General features: G+C 36.4%; 1 protein-coding gene across 2 annotated transcripts; it reads right to left on the bottom strand.

The window, feature by feature from the left end:
* Nucleotides 1-77: 77 nt before the first annotated feature.
* On the bottom strand, nt 78-15312 carry ppef2a (protein phosphatase with EF-hand domain 2a). 2 transcript variants are annotated; one of them, XM_052556999.1, is made up of 17 exons: nt 14523-15312; nt 13422-13481; nt 12544-13305; nt 12031-12085; nt 11771-11946; nt 11561-11675; nt 11422-11468; nt 11155-11321; nt 9360-9396; nt 6195-6344; nt 5757-6104; nt 4121-4306; nt 3374-3516; nt 2703-2809; nt 1940-2103; nt 1761-1848; nt 78-873 (listed from the first exon to the last, which is right to left on the bottom strand). In XM_052556999.1, exons 3-17 carry the CDS (start codon nt 12667-12669, stop codon nt 422-424), a joined length of 2361 nt encoding a protein of 786 aa, XP_052412959.1. In that variant the 5' UTR covers nt 12670-13305; nt 13422-13481; nt 14523-15312; the 3' UTR covers nt 78-421. The 2 variants fall into 2 exon arrangements, with proteins under 2 accessions (XP_052412959.1, XP_052412960.1); XM_052557000.1 differs by having other exon boundaries at nt 13422-15312.
* Between the last annotated feature and the right edge of the window lie 120 nt (nt 15313-15432).

Genomic DNA, 15432 nt, shown 5'->3' with positions numbered 1-15432 from the left:
TTAACAGCAATGAAGCACAGAGCTCGACGTCAACATATTTAAAAATGTCCTTTAAAACACAAGTTGCAGGCAAAAGCTTTCAATTTCTGTCTACCCCTTTACTTGCATAATACATTCACACACCTCAAATACATTATGAACAACATATACTCTGTTTTACAATCTAATTATGTCATGGGCATATCAAGATACTGATGGCTCGTTTTGATGCAGATTGTGTGAATATATTTGTCAGAGGCAATGCTGGCACATTCTAGAAGCCTCTTTATCTTGGACCAGTTGTCAGGGAGATAAAACAAGTGCAGATATCGTTGAGATATCAACAGCTTATGCAATGGAAGATTAAAGACTACAAAAGGTTGGGTTAAATACCAAGGGAAGGCTATGGTTTACAGCAGTGTAATTTAACAACAGTCAGCCGTTATTGTGGTGGAACAACCACAGAAATGTGGCAGAGATCTTCAGTCTGTGAAGCTGGACAGTCTTCAGCGAGTGAACCAGGAGAGTCTGCAGTCTGTAAAGCTGGAGGATTTGCGGTCTGTGAGCATGCAGAGTCTGTAGTATTTGAAGCTGGTGGATCTGCAGGCTGTGAAGCTGGACATTGTGAAGTCTGTGGAGCTGTAGAGTAGACAGTCTGTGGACTTTCAGTCTCCTGGTTGTCCTGCATGAGCTTTAATAGGCTTTTACCTCTCTCAAGTCTGCTTTTGTCAACCAGCCGGAAAGCCTCCATGAACTCATCAATGTCAATGCTACCATCATTATTTGTGTCGGTGCTTATAACCAGCTTGTTGATGACCTCGTCAGAGATCTCCATTTTCAGATAGGCACTGAGCAGTTTCAACGTCTGACGGAAATCCTCAAAAGTGATGAGCCCTGAGAGAAACGGAAACACAGGCCATAGGAGTGTTCTTGATTAATGTCACTGTGTTATCTCAATGAACTGTACATAATTAAATGGGATATTGCAGTGTTAATCATAAATGATTTATCCGTGCATTTCTCCTTGAAATCTTTCAGAAGGACGGGACAAAAATCTATCCCTCCCTGTAACTAATGACAATTATTAAACAGTAACAATTCAATAAATTTCCAATAGACAAAAGGAAGTCCACCCTACATTTTTTCTCTTTCAACAAGCAAATATACACGTCACAATATCAAAGAAAAGACAATTGCAACGTTTGTTTCATGCTCACTTTAAAGACCTCCTCAACAAGACTTTTACCTAATTTGAGATTCATCTTCTCTGAGTTTGTCCTTTTGAACATATATTTTAAAATACGAGTCATTTGTTTTTAAGTAAACTTGCCTTGCCATGGGTTTTGGATCAGATTTTGAGATAACTGCAAGCTTTCAGTCGATTTTAGAGGGGTGGAATTTAAGTGGATTAAGCAATTAGGATAAGGAAAAGAGCAGAAAAGCATAAAAAAAAATGCATTGATGAATCATTCATTATAAAATCTATAAATGCATTTACACCAGGGTTCTTCAAATCTTGCCCTGGATGGCCAATGCCCTGCAGTGTTTCACTCTAATCAAACAAACCTGAGCAAACTCATCAAGGTCTTCAGGATTCCTGGAAAGTCACAGCTAAGTAAGTTTGATCAGGGTTTGAGCTGAACTCAGGGTTGTGGCCCTCTAGGACTGGATTTGAGGATAATATATCAGGTGAATTTACATTTCATGACAACTTGAATCAGTTATCATTATTATTAGTAGTAGTAGTAGTAGTATTACAACCTGCGTATATTTTTTCTTACCTGAATTATCTGTGTCCACTATTCTGAAAATGGTCTCCAGTGTGGAGCGATGTCTATACAACGTCTCCAGCATCGTCTGCTCAATGTGCTGTAGTGACAACAGAGGATAGCAGTTTCTGCAATGTATTGACATTTTACAATGCTAACGCCGCAGACAGTGATTGAGTGATCTCCTTTACCTCAGAACTGGGCTTTTTTAGGGCAAGATCACGGAACCAGCCGTGGTAGTCCAGCCTCCCATCTGTGGTGCTGGACACGAGCTGAGGATGAAGCACTCGCCAGGGCAGATCCAGGTGAAGAACTCGCTCGATTGCACTCGCCCACTCATTCAGACAGATCAGTCCTGTCAGGTCAAAGATCAGACAGGAATCTGCTCTTACGAGGTACTGACATTACTTTGTCATTTTAACAACTGCAAAACTTGCCACCAAGTTACCAGAAAACTTACCTGCTTGTTAAGTCATGGGGTCGTAAGGATTACTGTTCCTGAGTCCAAGCCTTGACTCATTTCAATTTAGAATAGCATCTCATCTCATACCTTGTTTATGAGCATTACTTACTCATATCACACATTTACATTAAACTAAACTTTACTAAAACTCACAGTGTACACTTATAGCTCACAGCATCTCAGGCACCAATATTTGAATGATTCATAAAAGATGAATCACTGTCTAGCCATCTGAGATATCAGTATGATGATAAAAGTTAGGATCATGAATTCTCAGTATTATTACAGCACACAGTGAGCGCTTATTAGCACTGTTTGTTTTTTATAGAGCGTTTGGATCTGGAAACATTAAAATGTGATTTCAGACTTGACAAGCGGACTGTTTTCAGATAATGAATTCCATTTATATTCTTTAGCAATTCAGTAAAGTGCTGTCATCAAATCACAAGGTGGCAGTACTGCAGTACTGTATTAAAGTTAGTTGTGCGTACCTGTGTTCTCCTTATCAATCTCCTGAAAGGCACTGAGGAGATCTGACTTGTGCACAAACAGTTGCTCTCGTAGGACTTTGAGAGCTGTGTGCTCTGTGCGTTTTACACTGAAAGAAGAAATGAGGCAGAAACATGACAATGAAACTCCAACACTGTAACTTCAATAGTAACATTCATAACACAGCATCTGCTCTAGTTTTTCCAACAAATCACTACAAGTCACTACTGAACACTACATTTAAAATTGTGAATAAGAATCATTCCTCTAGTTCAGTGGTTCAAAACCAGGGGTCCAGAGCCCACTCAAGATGATTTAATTGATTCAAAACAAGCGTGACATTAATTGTAATGCTTGTTTTGAATAATTTTAAGTGATTTACAGCTAAGAAAAAAAAATGTCTTCAATTCATACAATTTAGTTTTTTATTTGAAGATCCAGAAATCCCATGATCTTAATAATAATTTTTAAAAAAAACTGCATACACAAGGGAGCCTAATTTAAAAAGTGTGATATATAGATTTAGAAAATCTTTAGCTTTATCCTTATCCAGTAAATCATGAAAAACTCAAAGTCTGGAGCTGAAGTTTGATTATTGTTCTGGACAATGAGGATCCTTGGAGTCAGAAAGATTGAAAAGGTTGAGAAGCACATATTTAGTCGTGTTGATTACTTTTGTGGAAAGCTCAGTCCTCGGGTCATACTGGTGGCCTGATACTGAACAAAGTAAGGCACGAGATCTGGACCCAGCCTGACAAAGGCTCCTCTGTTACTGCCAACCTCATAGTAGTTAGACGCTGAGAAAAGTGTCAGGACCTAAAAAAAATCCATGAAGGGACAACCATTATCAACCTAAACGAGTCAACCTGTCAAGAACATTTCTCCAAACATACAAAAAAATGTTTGGACATTTAAGCAAAACGATAAACGATATTGGCACAACTGAAACATATGTGGAAAATGATTTTATTATGATACAGCAAATTATTTTAGGGCTTTTTTTATATTATGATAAATTAAAATGATGATGTCCTCCTAAAAGAAAAGAAAAAATACAAAGGAGAACCCTTTATCTAATTAGTTTCACTAAAATGGAGATTTTTAAGAGAAGCATACTGTAAATGAGAACCTGTATTTCTTTAGTTATGAAAGGGCAACCTCCGATGAATAATTTTACTCTGAGCTCAGCAAGAGAATTACTACATTACTCACAGGACACAGTGTCCTAAAAACGCTCTAAATTAACATGAGCAGTCATAAGTACATGAAGGTAAATGTAAGACTGTGTGAAAAGCCTTTAGAGGAGCATGTTCATATAAATTCACGTATTGTGACATCTAAAAACTACTGCTTCAATTTTAGCCATCATTATTTCCTTCTCAAAAGTCTTTCTGAGACCCCAGATCACTGCGTTCCTGACCTTGCGATTGTGGCAAAACTCGTATCCGTCCTGTTTGCACTCGTGTGAGCGGATGATGAGCTGGAGGTTGTGCCTGTTCAGAAACCCCTCGGTGACATCAGGACCCCAATAACAGCCTCCTCCACGGACCTCATTGGGAATGCAACCATCATGAGACATGGGGTCACTCCACAGCAGGTCCAAAATCTGATGGCACACAAGAGATACCAAACCTTAGATGTTTCTTACAAATGACTTCATATCATTGGGCTGTTATATGTATTAACATAAATACAAAAAGAGAGCGTGAAACCATTTGCATTGCTTTTAAAATGAATGTCCCAAATAGATGTCAATTTTCCACACTAGTCTCATGTTGGCACATACAGCGCTGACATTTGTTTTGCGATTATACTTTCAGAGCCTTATACTTTCTGTGCATTTTTTTGTGGATTTTGATGCAATGTTTTTAATAAAAACCTTCCATACATTATTTGAAATACTCCTAATGCAGTTTGTGTTTATTTTATAAACCGAGGTATGAGTTGATATTAATGGTGCAAAACTACACATGTATTGCATTAGTAGCCTACAGTTGTTCTCAACTGGGGAGACGGAGTCCACTAGGGGGTCTCAGATTGTTAAAACATTAAAGGGTCAAATCAATTTGAGCGTGATTCAAACCCAGATGACTGAAACCACTTTTCATATGCCTTGGGAAAGCTAGTGTTTCTCCAACACAGTGATATAACACTCGTTGCCTTCTCTAGTGCAGTTCAACTAGGTCTCGTCCCATTCATCGATATTTGTGATATCACAAATCCCAGAAAATATACGCTGCAAACAAGTCATTCGTTGTACTTTTATGCTCAAACAAAAACATTAAAGACTAACTGAAATTGAAAAAGTGAAAAAGCATCATAGAACCCCTTTGGTCATGAGTCCGGACCTGGTGTTCCTCCCTCTCACCACCAGAGGGCGCCACTTCCCCATATCTCCAGACTCATTCACCTTAACACTACACACCTGGTTTACTCTGCACACCTGCATCCACTCACACACTTACACACACACACCTGGTGCCCATTGTCAATAAGAATATATTCTCCTCACTCCCACCACTCTGCCTGCCTGGATTAATTGTAATGGTGACTTGTTTCTCGATTTCCGTGTCTTGTGTTCAGAGGTGTATGTGTGTGACTGAGCTGTGCTGGTATCGTTCCCGTGATTTGTTTCTGTTTTGTTTTTGCCGTGTTGGCCTTTTTGTTCTAGTTAAAAGATTATTCCCTGCATTTGGATCCAGACCCTGTTCATTCCACGGCGCCGTCTCTACTGTGATGTGATACCTTTAAATTAAACTTACTAAAAGTGAACCAAAAATGGTTCTTCTATGTATCTGCAAAAACTACTTGATAAATAAAAAATAAAAAAACTTTATTAACCAAACCTTGACCTTTTTCTAAACTTTATTTTAAAGAGTGTATGTCAAATTCAAAAACCTTGTATTAATATATATATTTTTTAATCTGCATTCTGGAAGGATCACTGGGCCATTGAATATTGTTATGGATAATGGAGGTCGAAAAAGCTGACAGATTTAGTACTGCAAATCAGTCAAACCACTAACTGTATGTACAATAGCACAAATGAAGCCCACCTGTTTCCACTCCTCATTGCTGGTGTCTGTAAACTCTGAGGATTCTGGTTCAGAATCAGATGACACAGCGGAGCTCAGAATGCGGTGAGACTTGCTGAAGCTGGACAAGCTAAACTCTCCTTGTCTACGGCGAACCTCGAACTCCTCCTCAAGTGTCCGAGCCACGGCCCTTGAGAAGTCTTGAAGGGAGCGTCTTTGAAAACTTTCCCGAGCACCAAACGGTTTGGGAAAGGTCAGCGAGCCCCTTCTGTTCTTACAGATGATCATCTCGTCATAGCGCTCTGAATCTGCATATACATTAGTGCGTGATGGAGTCTTCTTCTTCGGAGGCCTCAGAGCAGACACATACTACAGAAAGACAACATTCATCAGTTAAAAAGTAAAAAGAATAGATGATGTTCATGCTTTAACGACATGCTAACCATTTGTTTGACTCACTCTGTGTCTGTCCACTCGAGCAATCAGAGCAAGATTGGTGGTATCTGAGATTCCTCCATGGACTATCAACACCCGCTGGTCAATGACTGTCACTAAAGGCAACCAGCTGAAGATTTTCTGGAGCAACTTCAGGATGCGCTTCCCATGCAGCTTCAAGAAATTGTTTATATGAGTGATTTATGTTAACAATCTAAATCAAACAACTGTCACCATTATGTGAAGAGCTTAGAACAGAAACACTACAAAAGAACAGAGCATAACATATGACCGATTATGTTAATGAGTTATTAGCATATTATCCTTTCGGAGCACAGTTAGCTACTATCATGAACTATCATCATCGAATTAAAACCAAAACCATTAAAAATAATTACTTAAACATTAAATAAAATAAATTGATAATAAAAACATAATTTTACTAGTTTCCAAGTCAACAATACTCACTTTGTTTAGTTTCAGTTAAAGTACTAAAGTCACTAACATTAAAATCTCTTACTTAATATAAACTAAACAGACATATTTTAAAAATAAGACAAATTCACAACAAATTCCTAAATGTTTTACTTAAATAAAAAATAAAAAAATGAGAAAATATTAGAAAACAAAAAATCTAATTCAAACTAAAGCTGCAAGCAGCGATAAGAGGGCCCTTGCACCCGTACTCACCGCCACCTGTTGGCTTTAGAAAAATAGCAAACTGTGGGCAATATGCATTTAAAATGGAATATGTAGAAAGTCATTTTCATGTGCCTGCTGCCAGCTGGTGGCGCTATGACTATAAATGAATATTGGCATGTATATGTCTTTAGTCAGGGACTTGTGAAGTCTGATGCAGATCAAACATGGCATGTTTGAGTAAAACATAACATGAGATGACATCCTGTTGCCAAAAGGTGGCACTATGAATATATCTGAACACTAGCCTTTAGATGTCTTCAGGCCAGGACTCATATCAAACAAGATAGTTAGGTCAGATTGGACATTTAATGTTTTAGTTATTGTAAAAAAAAAAAAAAACTTTCTTGTTGTCAACAGGTGGCACTGAAAATTATGACTGAATATTGGCATGAAGATGTTTTCAGACCAGGACTCTAATCAAACATATCTGACATTGTATGTTTAAGTTAGTGTAAAACAAGTAATTTGCTGTTACGAACAAGCGGCACTATGATTTTAATATTGACCTTTAGGTGTCTTCAGGCCAGGACTCTTATAAAATATGTGAAGTTTGGGGCAGATTGGAAATTTTATACATGAGTTACAACAACTTCCTATTTCTTTGTATTAATAGCATAGTTTAGGAAATTATGTGGTGCTATGACTATAACTGAACATGGGCATTGATGTGTTCAGGACTGAACTCCTCTCAAACATGTGAAGTTTTTGGCAGATCAGACACTGTTTGCCTGAGTTACAGCAACTTCCTGTTTCATGGTGAAACATTGAATTTTGTCAGGCCGCCAAGGACACGCCCTTGGACAAAAACTGAAGATCTTAATTTAGCATCGCAAAGGCCTTATGATGGCACTCAGCAAATCTGAAGATGATCTGTTTAAAATTGTAGCAGAAGTTCGTCAAAGTACGAGGCCTGAAAATGGCAAAAACTACACAAAAATCATTCAGGAAATTCAGAATAATGGACTTACTGTTGGGTTTCAGATTTTGTACCAAGAGACTTTTTTGTAGGTATTGGTGTGTTACATGTCTACACAGAGTTTCGAACTGTACATGTACGAGAAACATTGCGTTGAAATTCTGTAAGTGTTGCTATCGAGCCATTTTGCCACAACTAATTCTAAAAACCCATATAAGATATCAATTTCCACCACCTCTGACACGCGTGCAAAGTTTTGTGAGCTTTTGAGCATGTTTAGGCCCTCAAAAATGTTAGAAGGAGAAGAAGAAGATATAATGCATAACTGTATCTCATGAATAATTTTATACAGCAGTGACAATACATTTATAATACTGACTGTATCTATTCAATGTTACAGCTTTGGAAAGTATAATGCATTCAAACACGTTGTACTAGACAAACAAACCTTTAAATATTATAAAGCATTTTAATTTTGGTTACAATTATTTATGAAAAGATATAATGCATACAACATTATGAATACCTTTATAATGCATTATAAAGGTTTTAAGTAAAGTGTTTCCCAATTTTCTTTTAGAATACAAGTTTAAATATAGAATCATAGCTGTATATTAAATTCCTTACTAATCAACCGTCAATCCAAATTTTAATGGACAGCCACAGCTTATTTATTTTGTCAGTAATAATTTACCTCCATGTTGATATTTTGGATGAAAACCGGGAGGCTTGTGACTGTCTCATAGACTGCCAAGTAAGTAACACTGTCAAAGTCCAGAAAAGTATGAAAGACGTTGTCAGAATAATCCATCTGACATCAGTAGTTCAACCATAATGTTATAAAGCGTCGAGAATACTTTTTGTACACGAATAAAACAAAAACAACAAGTTTATTTAACAATTTCTTTGTCAACAATCTCCTCTGTCTCTCCATATCACCGTATGCTCTTCTATATCCGCCGAGCCACAAGGATTTGTTTTATTCGCGTACAAAAAGTTTCCTTTTTTAACCTCCCGGTTTTCATCCAAAATATCTTAAATTGTGTTTGGAAGATGAACAAAGCTTTTATGGGTTTGGAACGACATGGGAGTAAGTGATTAATGACAAAATTTTCATTTTAGGGTGGAGTATCCCTTTAAAAAATGATATTAATATATTATCTTTCCAATGTTAAAAACGAATATATCCATATATTCATTTTCCTTCTCAGGTGTCATATATTCAGTCAAAGGTTTGTTAATATACCATCTAGATAGTAAACAGCCACCAGAAACCAAGTACAGCAAGTCTTGAAGCGTGGTTGTTGTAATCCTCTTACTGAAGACTGGCCCACATTCTGTGAAAATAACTGCAGGAGACCTGACCAGAGATTCCCCTTTTAAACTGTAAGTCTGAGCAGGCCACTTGCTGTTAATGTGTGCTGTTCTTGGAAAGACAGTGTCAGGATATCCCTTACTGTTTCATGATGGAGATAAACAGCTAACACCATATGGTAAACAAACTCTTAGGAACAGGAAGCTGAGAAATTAAGGCGCACAGACATTAAATGTAGGCTTAAACAATGACCTACCTTGTATTTGTTCAGTACTTCTTTGGTAAAGCCATACCTTTGAAGAGAAAATGACATGTTTTCACAAAAACAAAAATCCAAAGTGCCATAAGATTATTCTTGTAGAAAAGATAAAAATACTATTTTGTTTTATTTAAATGGCACTGAGAGATTCAGATGAAAACACAGTCTGTATTCTTATAGTTCTGAAGTTTTTAGTAAAAGTGTAAATTATCGCATTATAAATTAGTACACTGCCTCATCTAGAGCAGTGGTTCTCAGCCTTTCTGACTCCTAGGACCTCCTCCTATTGGACTATTGAAGTAATGAATAGGATATTGAAGGCCATCCTTTCTGTACCTCTGGTACTTTGGTTGTACACTGTACAAAAAGTTTTTGTTGTAAATAAGGTAAATAAAGATTACTGGAGTATGTTATATATTAAAATACTATTACAATGTGTTATTTGCAGTTTCTTTGCAATTTACTGTTAAATTTATTAGCAATTTATAAAAATTGTTTCTACACCAAATTGTTTTTTTTTCATTGTAATAATAATAAAAAAATCTCAGTTTAATGTTGCACATTATTAAAAAACCATAACTTTTATTGAGACCACTCTGGAAATTAGCTTAAAGGGATGAAAAATAAATAAATAAAAATGAAAATTCTGTCATTAATTACTCACCCTCACATCAATCCAAACCAGTAAGACCTTCATTCATCTTCTGAACATTAATTAAGATCTTTTGGATGAAATCTGAGAGCTTTCTGACCCTGCATCGACAGCAGTGTAACTGAAATGTTCCCAGGACCAGAAACATGGTAAGGACATCAATAAAACAGTCCATGTAACATCAGCGATTCAAACTTAATTTTATGAGGCTGCGAGAATACTTTTTGTGTGCAAAGAAACAAAAATAATAACTTTATACAACAATTCTTCTCCAAATCATGTCTTCCGTCACCAAGAGAACATGTAAACAATGCATGCTTCTGACATTTAACCAACATTCTTTACATTCAGAGGAAAGCATGCAAACGCATCATGCTACTCTCCATAATGGTGCCCTAGGTTGATGTGAACGAGAAGAACTGTTGAATAAAGTCGTAATTTTTGTTTTCTTTGCACACAAGAAGTATTCTTGTAGCTTCCAAAAACTGCGGTTGAACCACTGATGTCACATGGACTGTTTTACCAAAGTCCTTACCATGTTTCTGAGCCTGGGAACATTTTAGTTATTTTTCTGTCTATGTAGCATCAGAAAGCTCTCAGATCTCATCAAAAATATCTTATTTTGTGTTCCAAAGATGAACGAAGGTCTTACGGACTTGGAACGACATGAAGGTGAGTAATTAATGACAGAATTTTCATTTTTGGGTGAACTATCCCTTTAAACCCCCTTGTGGTTAAGGAGCACTGCCACAGACAGCCTTATTTAAGTGCCATATTACTATTCAGTAATTCAGAATCGATTTGTAATTTTCAAGAGTGTCTATAAAACATGCATTGTGTGAAACGAGTGAAAGAGTTAGAAAAAATTATGATAAATGGATTTCCAGTGATATTGTTGTCTATCGTTGATTGCAAAGATAATATTTAAACTGAACTGAGCTGGATGATGACATAACTGACTTCAATGATGTACTGCCTTTAACTGAACATTGAGTGTTTACTATTGTCCTTCTGCATTACTGACACACTATTTTCCTATTTAATACTGTAAAGCTGCATTGACACAATCTGTATTATTAAAAGTGCTATATAAATAAAAGTGACTTTAATAGTGTGTGTTAGTAAATTAATTTCCATTACCTCAAATTAATTATGTGATCTTCATGGTTTCCACGATTAAGATAAACATCTCCAGGAAACACAAGCAGAAAAGCAAACAATATGAGCAGAATCTCTATGGAGTCTTTGCCTCGGTCCACATAGTCTCCATTGAAAACATAGGGTTTCTCCAACGACGGCATTCCATTCTGGCAAAATAGATAGAGCCCAAATCCATAGGAATAGATATACTTAAAGAGATGCTTTATCAGGCGAAGACAATCTTGTAGCAGAGTGTAAAATACATACCTTGTAAAATATTAGTAGCAAGTCTTCTAATTGTCCATGTAAATCACCTATAAAAAAGTTCATAAATGTATTTAGAAGTGGCATCGAACAGTTTTATAATAAAAAAAAAAAAAACTTGAAATGTGTCAGCCACTCTCACCACAAATGGTTATTTCTTTGCTATGGCATGTAGAGACTCGGTTGATATTTGGCAACACTTTGAGCAACTTCCATGTTTCCAGAAGAAGCTGAAGAACGTAACGAGAGTGAAGCTGCTGCTTGGAGAAATCAGAAGTGTGCACGGTTGTAGACACTGAGCGTTATCTGACTATCATGAAACATATTTAATGCATACTCATGGAGAACCTACTTGTTTCTTTTTAAAGGCCTCTACAAGATCAGCAGCCTGATCCATATCTAAAGGAAAGGTTAGACGTGGACCGGAGTAGATGTCTGGCACATCGATATTGGTGTAGCTGAAGTATCGCTCCCACTCTGCATCTCTGCAAACCTCGTTTTCTCTGAAGATATGGGAGATCAGATTTCCTACATGGTAGAACATTAGTTTAGCATGAATACATTTCAGGGGGAAACTATAAATATGTGTTTATATACAACAGCTTCTTTTACGTTCACTGCTTGGTGGAGTGAAGTTATCCATCAGGTAACCAAGAAAATTGTATAACTGTGAGAAAGTGAGAAAAGAAATGTCACATAGTTGTTCGCAGTTTTCAGAGGTAAATTAAGTAGACTATCAATTCATTCACTCACTCACTCATTCAATCATTTGTAAAAAAAAATTGTATCACTCTGAAACCTGCTAGTTTGCAAGATTTGGATAGATTTACATATTTTTTTGATACACGGAAGTACTCTATTTGAATGTGTGCGACTTTCTATTCATTAGGAGCTACAAAAGACTGTCAATGTGCAGTAAACGAAGTGCGCTACAAACCAGTGTGTTTATGATAATGATAATGGGTTAAAATAATATGAGAAAGAGAAAAACTGTTTGTAATATTAAGCAGCAAAACTGACTGTTTTTGTACAGGTGTAATAACTGGAAGCATAATACCAGAAGCCGTGCACATTCAAGTTACAAATGGCTGTGCCCGCTCTTAGTGTGGAGAATGGATGTCTTACTTTGATCTGGTCTTGTAGATCTGCGTACTCCATGGACTGGAAGATGTTCCAGGTGTATCTGCGTCTCACTTCCATGCGAGCCGCATACTGTCGGTACCAGCGCTGGATCAGCACCGCAGCCTTCATTGCTTTCAAGAGAACATGACTGAGGTCAGAAATAAATGGGCTATAATTAAACAGATTTGCTATAAATGCAGTAGTTTTCGTGTCTGGCTTCTAGAATTACACCCAATTAAGCATAAGTTGAGAGACAATTTTTTCTACACAGAAAAAAAAAAATTGGGTGTAGGATTAGTTTGTATCATTTTTACTAGTAACATTAAATTTCACATAATTACAAAGGACCAGCTGTTAATCCATTGAATTAAACGTGGAAATTATGTAAATTATTAAAAAGACTTATAGTAGCTAGGCTCCTTTCTTGTAGAACATAGTTTCTTTTATAAGCTACAACATAAGAAAAGTAATTTTTTATAGTGTAGGCCTATTGAAAGTCTTATAACTCTGTGTACAGTAGCCTGTGTAATACCCAACAATAATCAACAGACATCATAGTGTTTATAAAGATGATTTTTTCTTACTTATGGCTGCTGCAGACAGGCATGAAAAAGAAGAGAATGTTGAGAATGTAAATGAGTTACTTATATTTTGACACTAAACACAAAATAAACTACTGTGTGCTAATTCAAAAGCTGTGAGAGATAAGGTTTTACACAAGCTTTGCTGGACTGGTAAAAAACTCACCTGGGATGACATTTCCATCTGTTTTAAGAAGAGAATGAATTGGTCTTGAAATAAACATAACTCAATAGTACAGTATATATCATTCTTTCAATGACACTAACCAATCATAATATGGTTACTAAAAAATGTTTTACCTTTATCAAATTTTCTATTGAATTCACTGGTTTTTGTGACACCACACCCCATGACTTCTCCTGAAGGTAGAAAATATGAAAGTCAGTATAACAAGCACTTGTATGAAACAATAATTTGTATTTTTATATATTCATTAATTCATTTGATACAAATCACATTACAAAATAATGTGGATTGAACTTGTTAAATGGTTAAGAAACCATTGTAAAAAAAAAAATTAATAAATAAAAAAACAACCACAAACACTTAATTCAGTAATACACAATTTACACACAATACATTATTTAAATTATTAATTTTAACATTTAGACTAACAGACATACTCTAGTAAATCGTATTATTGTACTGTACAATATTTTCAGGCTTTTGACAACAGGCTACTCTAAATGTCATGTTGTTGCACACGTTAATGAGATCTAGAGAGCGAGTTAATCTGGGTTCATTGCTCTTTTACTCTGGCGTCAATCCTCCTTTTAGAGCAGACGACGTCAACACACACCTGTGCCTCTGGGAAAGCCCACAAGCTTCAAACCCTCAATGATGGCCCTGCTTCACTATAAACCAGCTTCTGTTATTCATTAAAATTGTTTATATTTGAGTATCTATATTACAATTTTTCTCACAGAAAAACACAAGAGGAAATAATGAATTACTGGGGATTATCGATTTATAAACTTTGGTCTAAGGGAGGTTATTCATTAGTTCCCCAGACATCACAATAATTTAGTGTAGTGTAACAGAGATTAACCCTCTTAAGAGAGCTGTTGATAAAAGCTCATGCGACGTGCACTTTGAATCTTGTTCACAGTATGAATGAAAGACTGCTACTATGAAAAATATTCTATGAATTCTACAAATAATAAGACATGAGTTTTTCTTTTACGTATTTTAACCTATACTAAATCCTGCCTATTTAAAAGAAATGGTTTAAGATTTCACACCATTCATTTAGTTTTGTATTTGGTAGCTTTTCTATGTATTTCTTTGAATTTAATGATAATATGAAGGCTGTGTATGTAAATGATGTCAGCAAAACAGTGTCCGTAAAACTCCAAGCCATGAAAGGTTGTAGCCAGAGATGATTAATAGGTAAAACTCACCTGGTGAGTTTCTCTTTAAATCAAGGAAATCCCTGGAGCTTTATTTCCACAACATGTCACCCAAAGGAATGTATCCGCCTTCTGTACCCCATCAGTGCTTGACATCAATGCGAAGAGTAGAAATGCAAAAAAATCAGCTTGTAAGGACACAATGAAAGTATAGTCACATGCTTTCCCATGTCCCCCGAGAAACCTTCAATGTCCTGAGCAAAAATCCACTATTTTCTTTCAAAAATAAGAGAAGACCTTGTGTGAAACTCCCGCAGCCTTCAGTAGGTATGTTTGTTTGTCTGCGTCTTAACAGTCTTCATCTGTGTAGCTGAATTAAGTGAACAAGCCCTGAAGGGATTAAGGGTAATAGCTTGATGCGACTGGACTTTTGTAAATGGCACTTTCATCGAGCGCAGCGTTAGTTCAGTCAGGCCACGGAGGCAAGGCTGTGAACAGCTGATACGGTCAGCTGTCAAATCGGTCGGTCAGCTGGGACATTACTGTGCACCTTCTGGCTGCACTTCTTTGTTTCAGATCACTAAGGCTTCCAAAATCTTAGCTGGTATGGACCTCACTGCTGAGAGACACCCATCTTCATAACCAGGCTACAGGATAGACGTACCACTGCCACATCGACATGATTATTACTGTTTTCTTTAAAGACTTTATTAAAAGTCTTAATTGTTACGTATTTCTACATTCATGGTTCCGGGAGGTTAATGTTAAAGGATGCTAATGCTAAAGGAAGTAGGTTGTTGCTGTGTGAAGTATATGTAATTAATCCAAAATAATGCAAGACATAAATCATTTGAGGTGACAGTATTTCTAGTTGTGATTTTGACATGTGCACAAGATCCAGAAAGCCTTCGCTGATTACAATTAACAATTATTTTACTATTGTATTCAGCTTAATTGTGTA

This window comes from Carassius gibelio, chromosome B5 (genome assembly GCF_023724105.1).
Source record: "Carassius gibelio isolate Cgi1373 ecotype wild population from Czech Republic chromosome B5, carGib1.2-hapl.c, whole genome shotgun sequence".
In the NCBI taxonomy this organism is placed as follows: Eukaryota; Metazoa; Chordata; class Actinopteri; order Cypriniformes; family Cyprinidae; genus Carassius; species Carassius gibelio.
Note: the sequence above shows the minus strand (reverse complement) of the source record. Positions and strands in the feature narration are given on the sequence as shown.

Excerpts from the sequence above, each read along its gene's own strand:
- ppef2a (XM_052557000.1), bottom strand. The coding sequence starts at position 12,669 with ATGAAGGCTGCGGTGCTGATCCAGCGCTGGTACCGACAGTATGCGGCT. Across the intron at positions 12,086-12,543 it reads ATCTACAAGACCAGATCAAA|TTATACAATTTTCTTGGTTA; the intron begins GTAAGACATCCA and ends ACTTTCTCACAG. Across the intron at positions 3,517-4,120 it reads AGTTTTGCCACAATCGCAAG|GTCCTGACACTTTTCTCAGC; the intron begins GTCAGGAACGCA and ends GATTTTTTTTAG.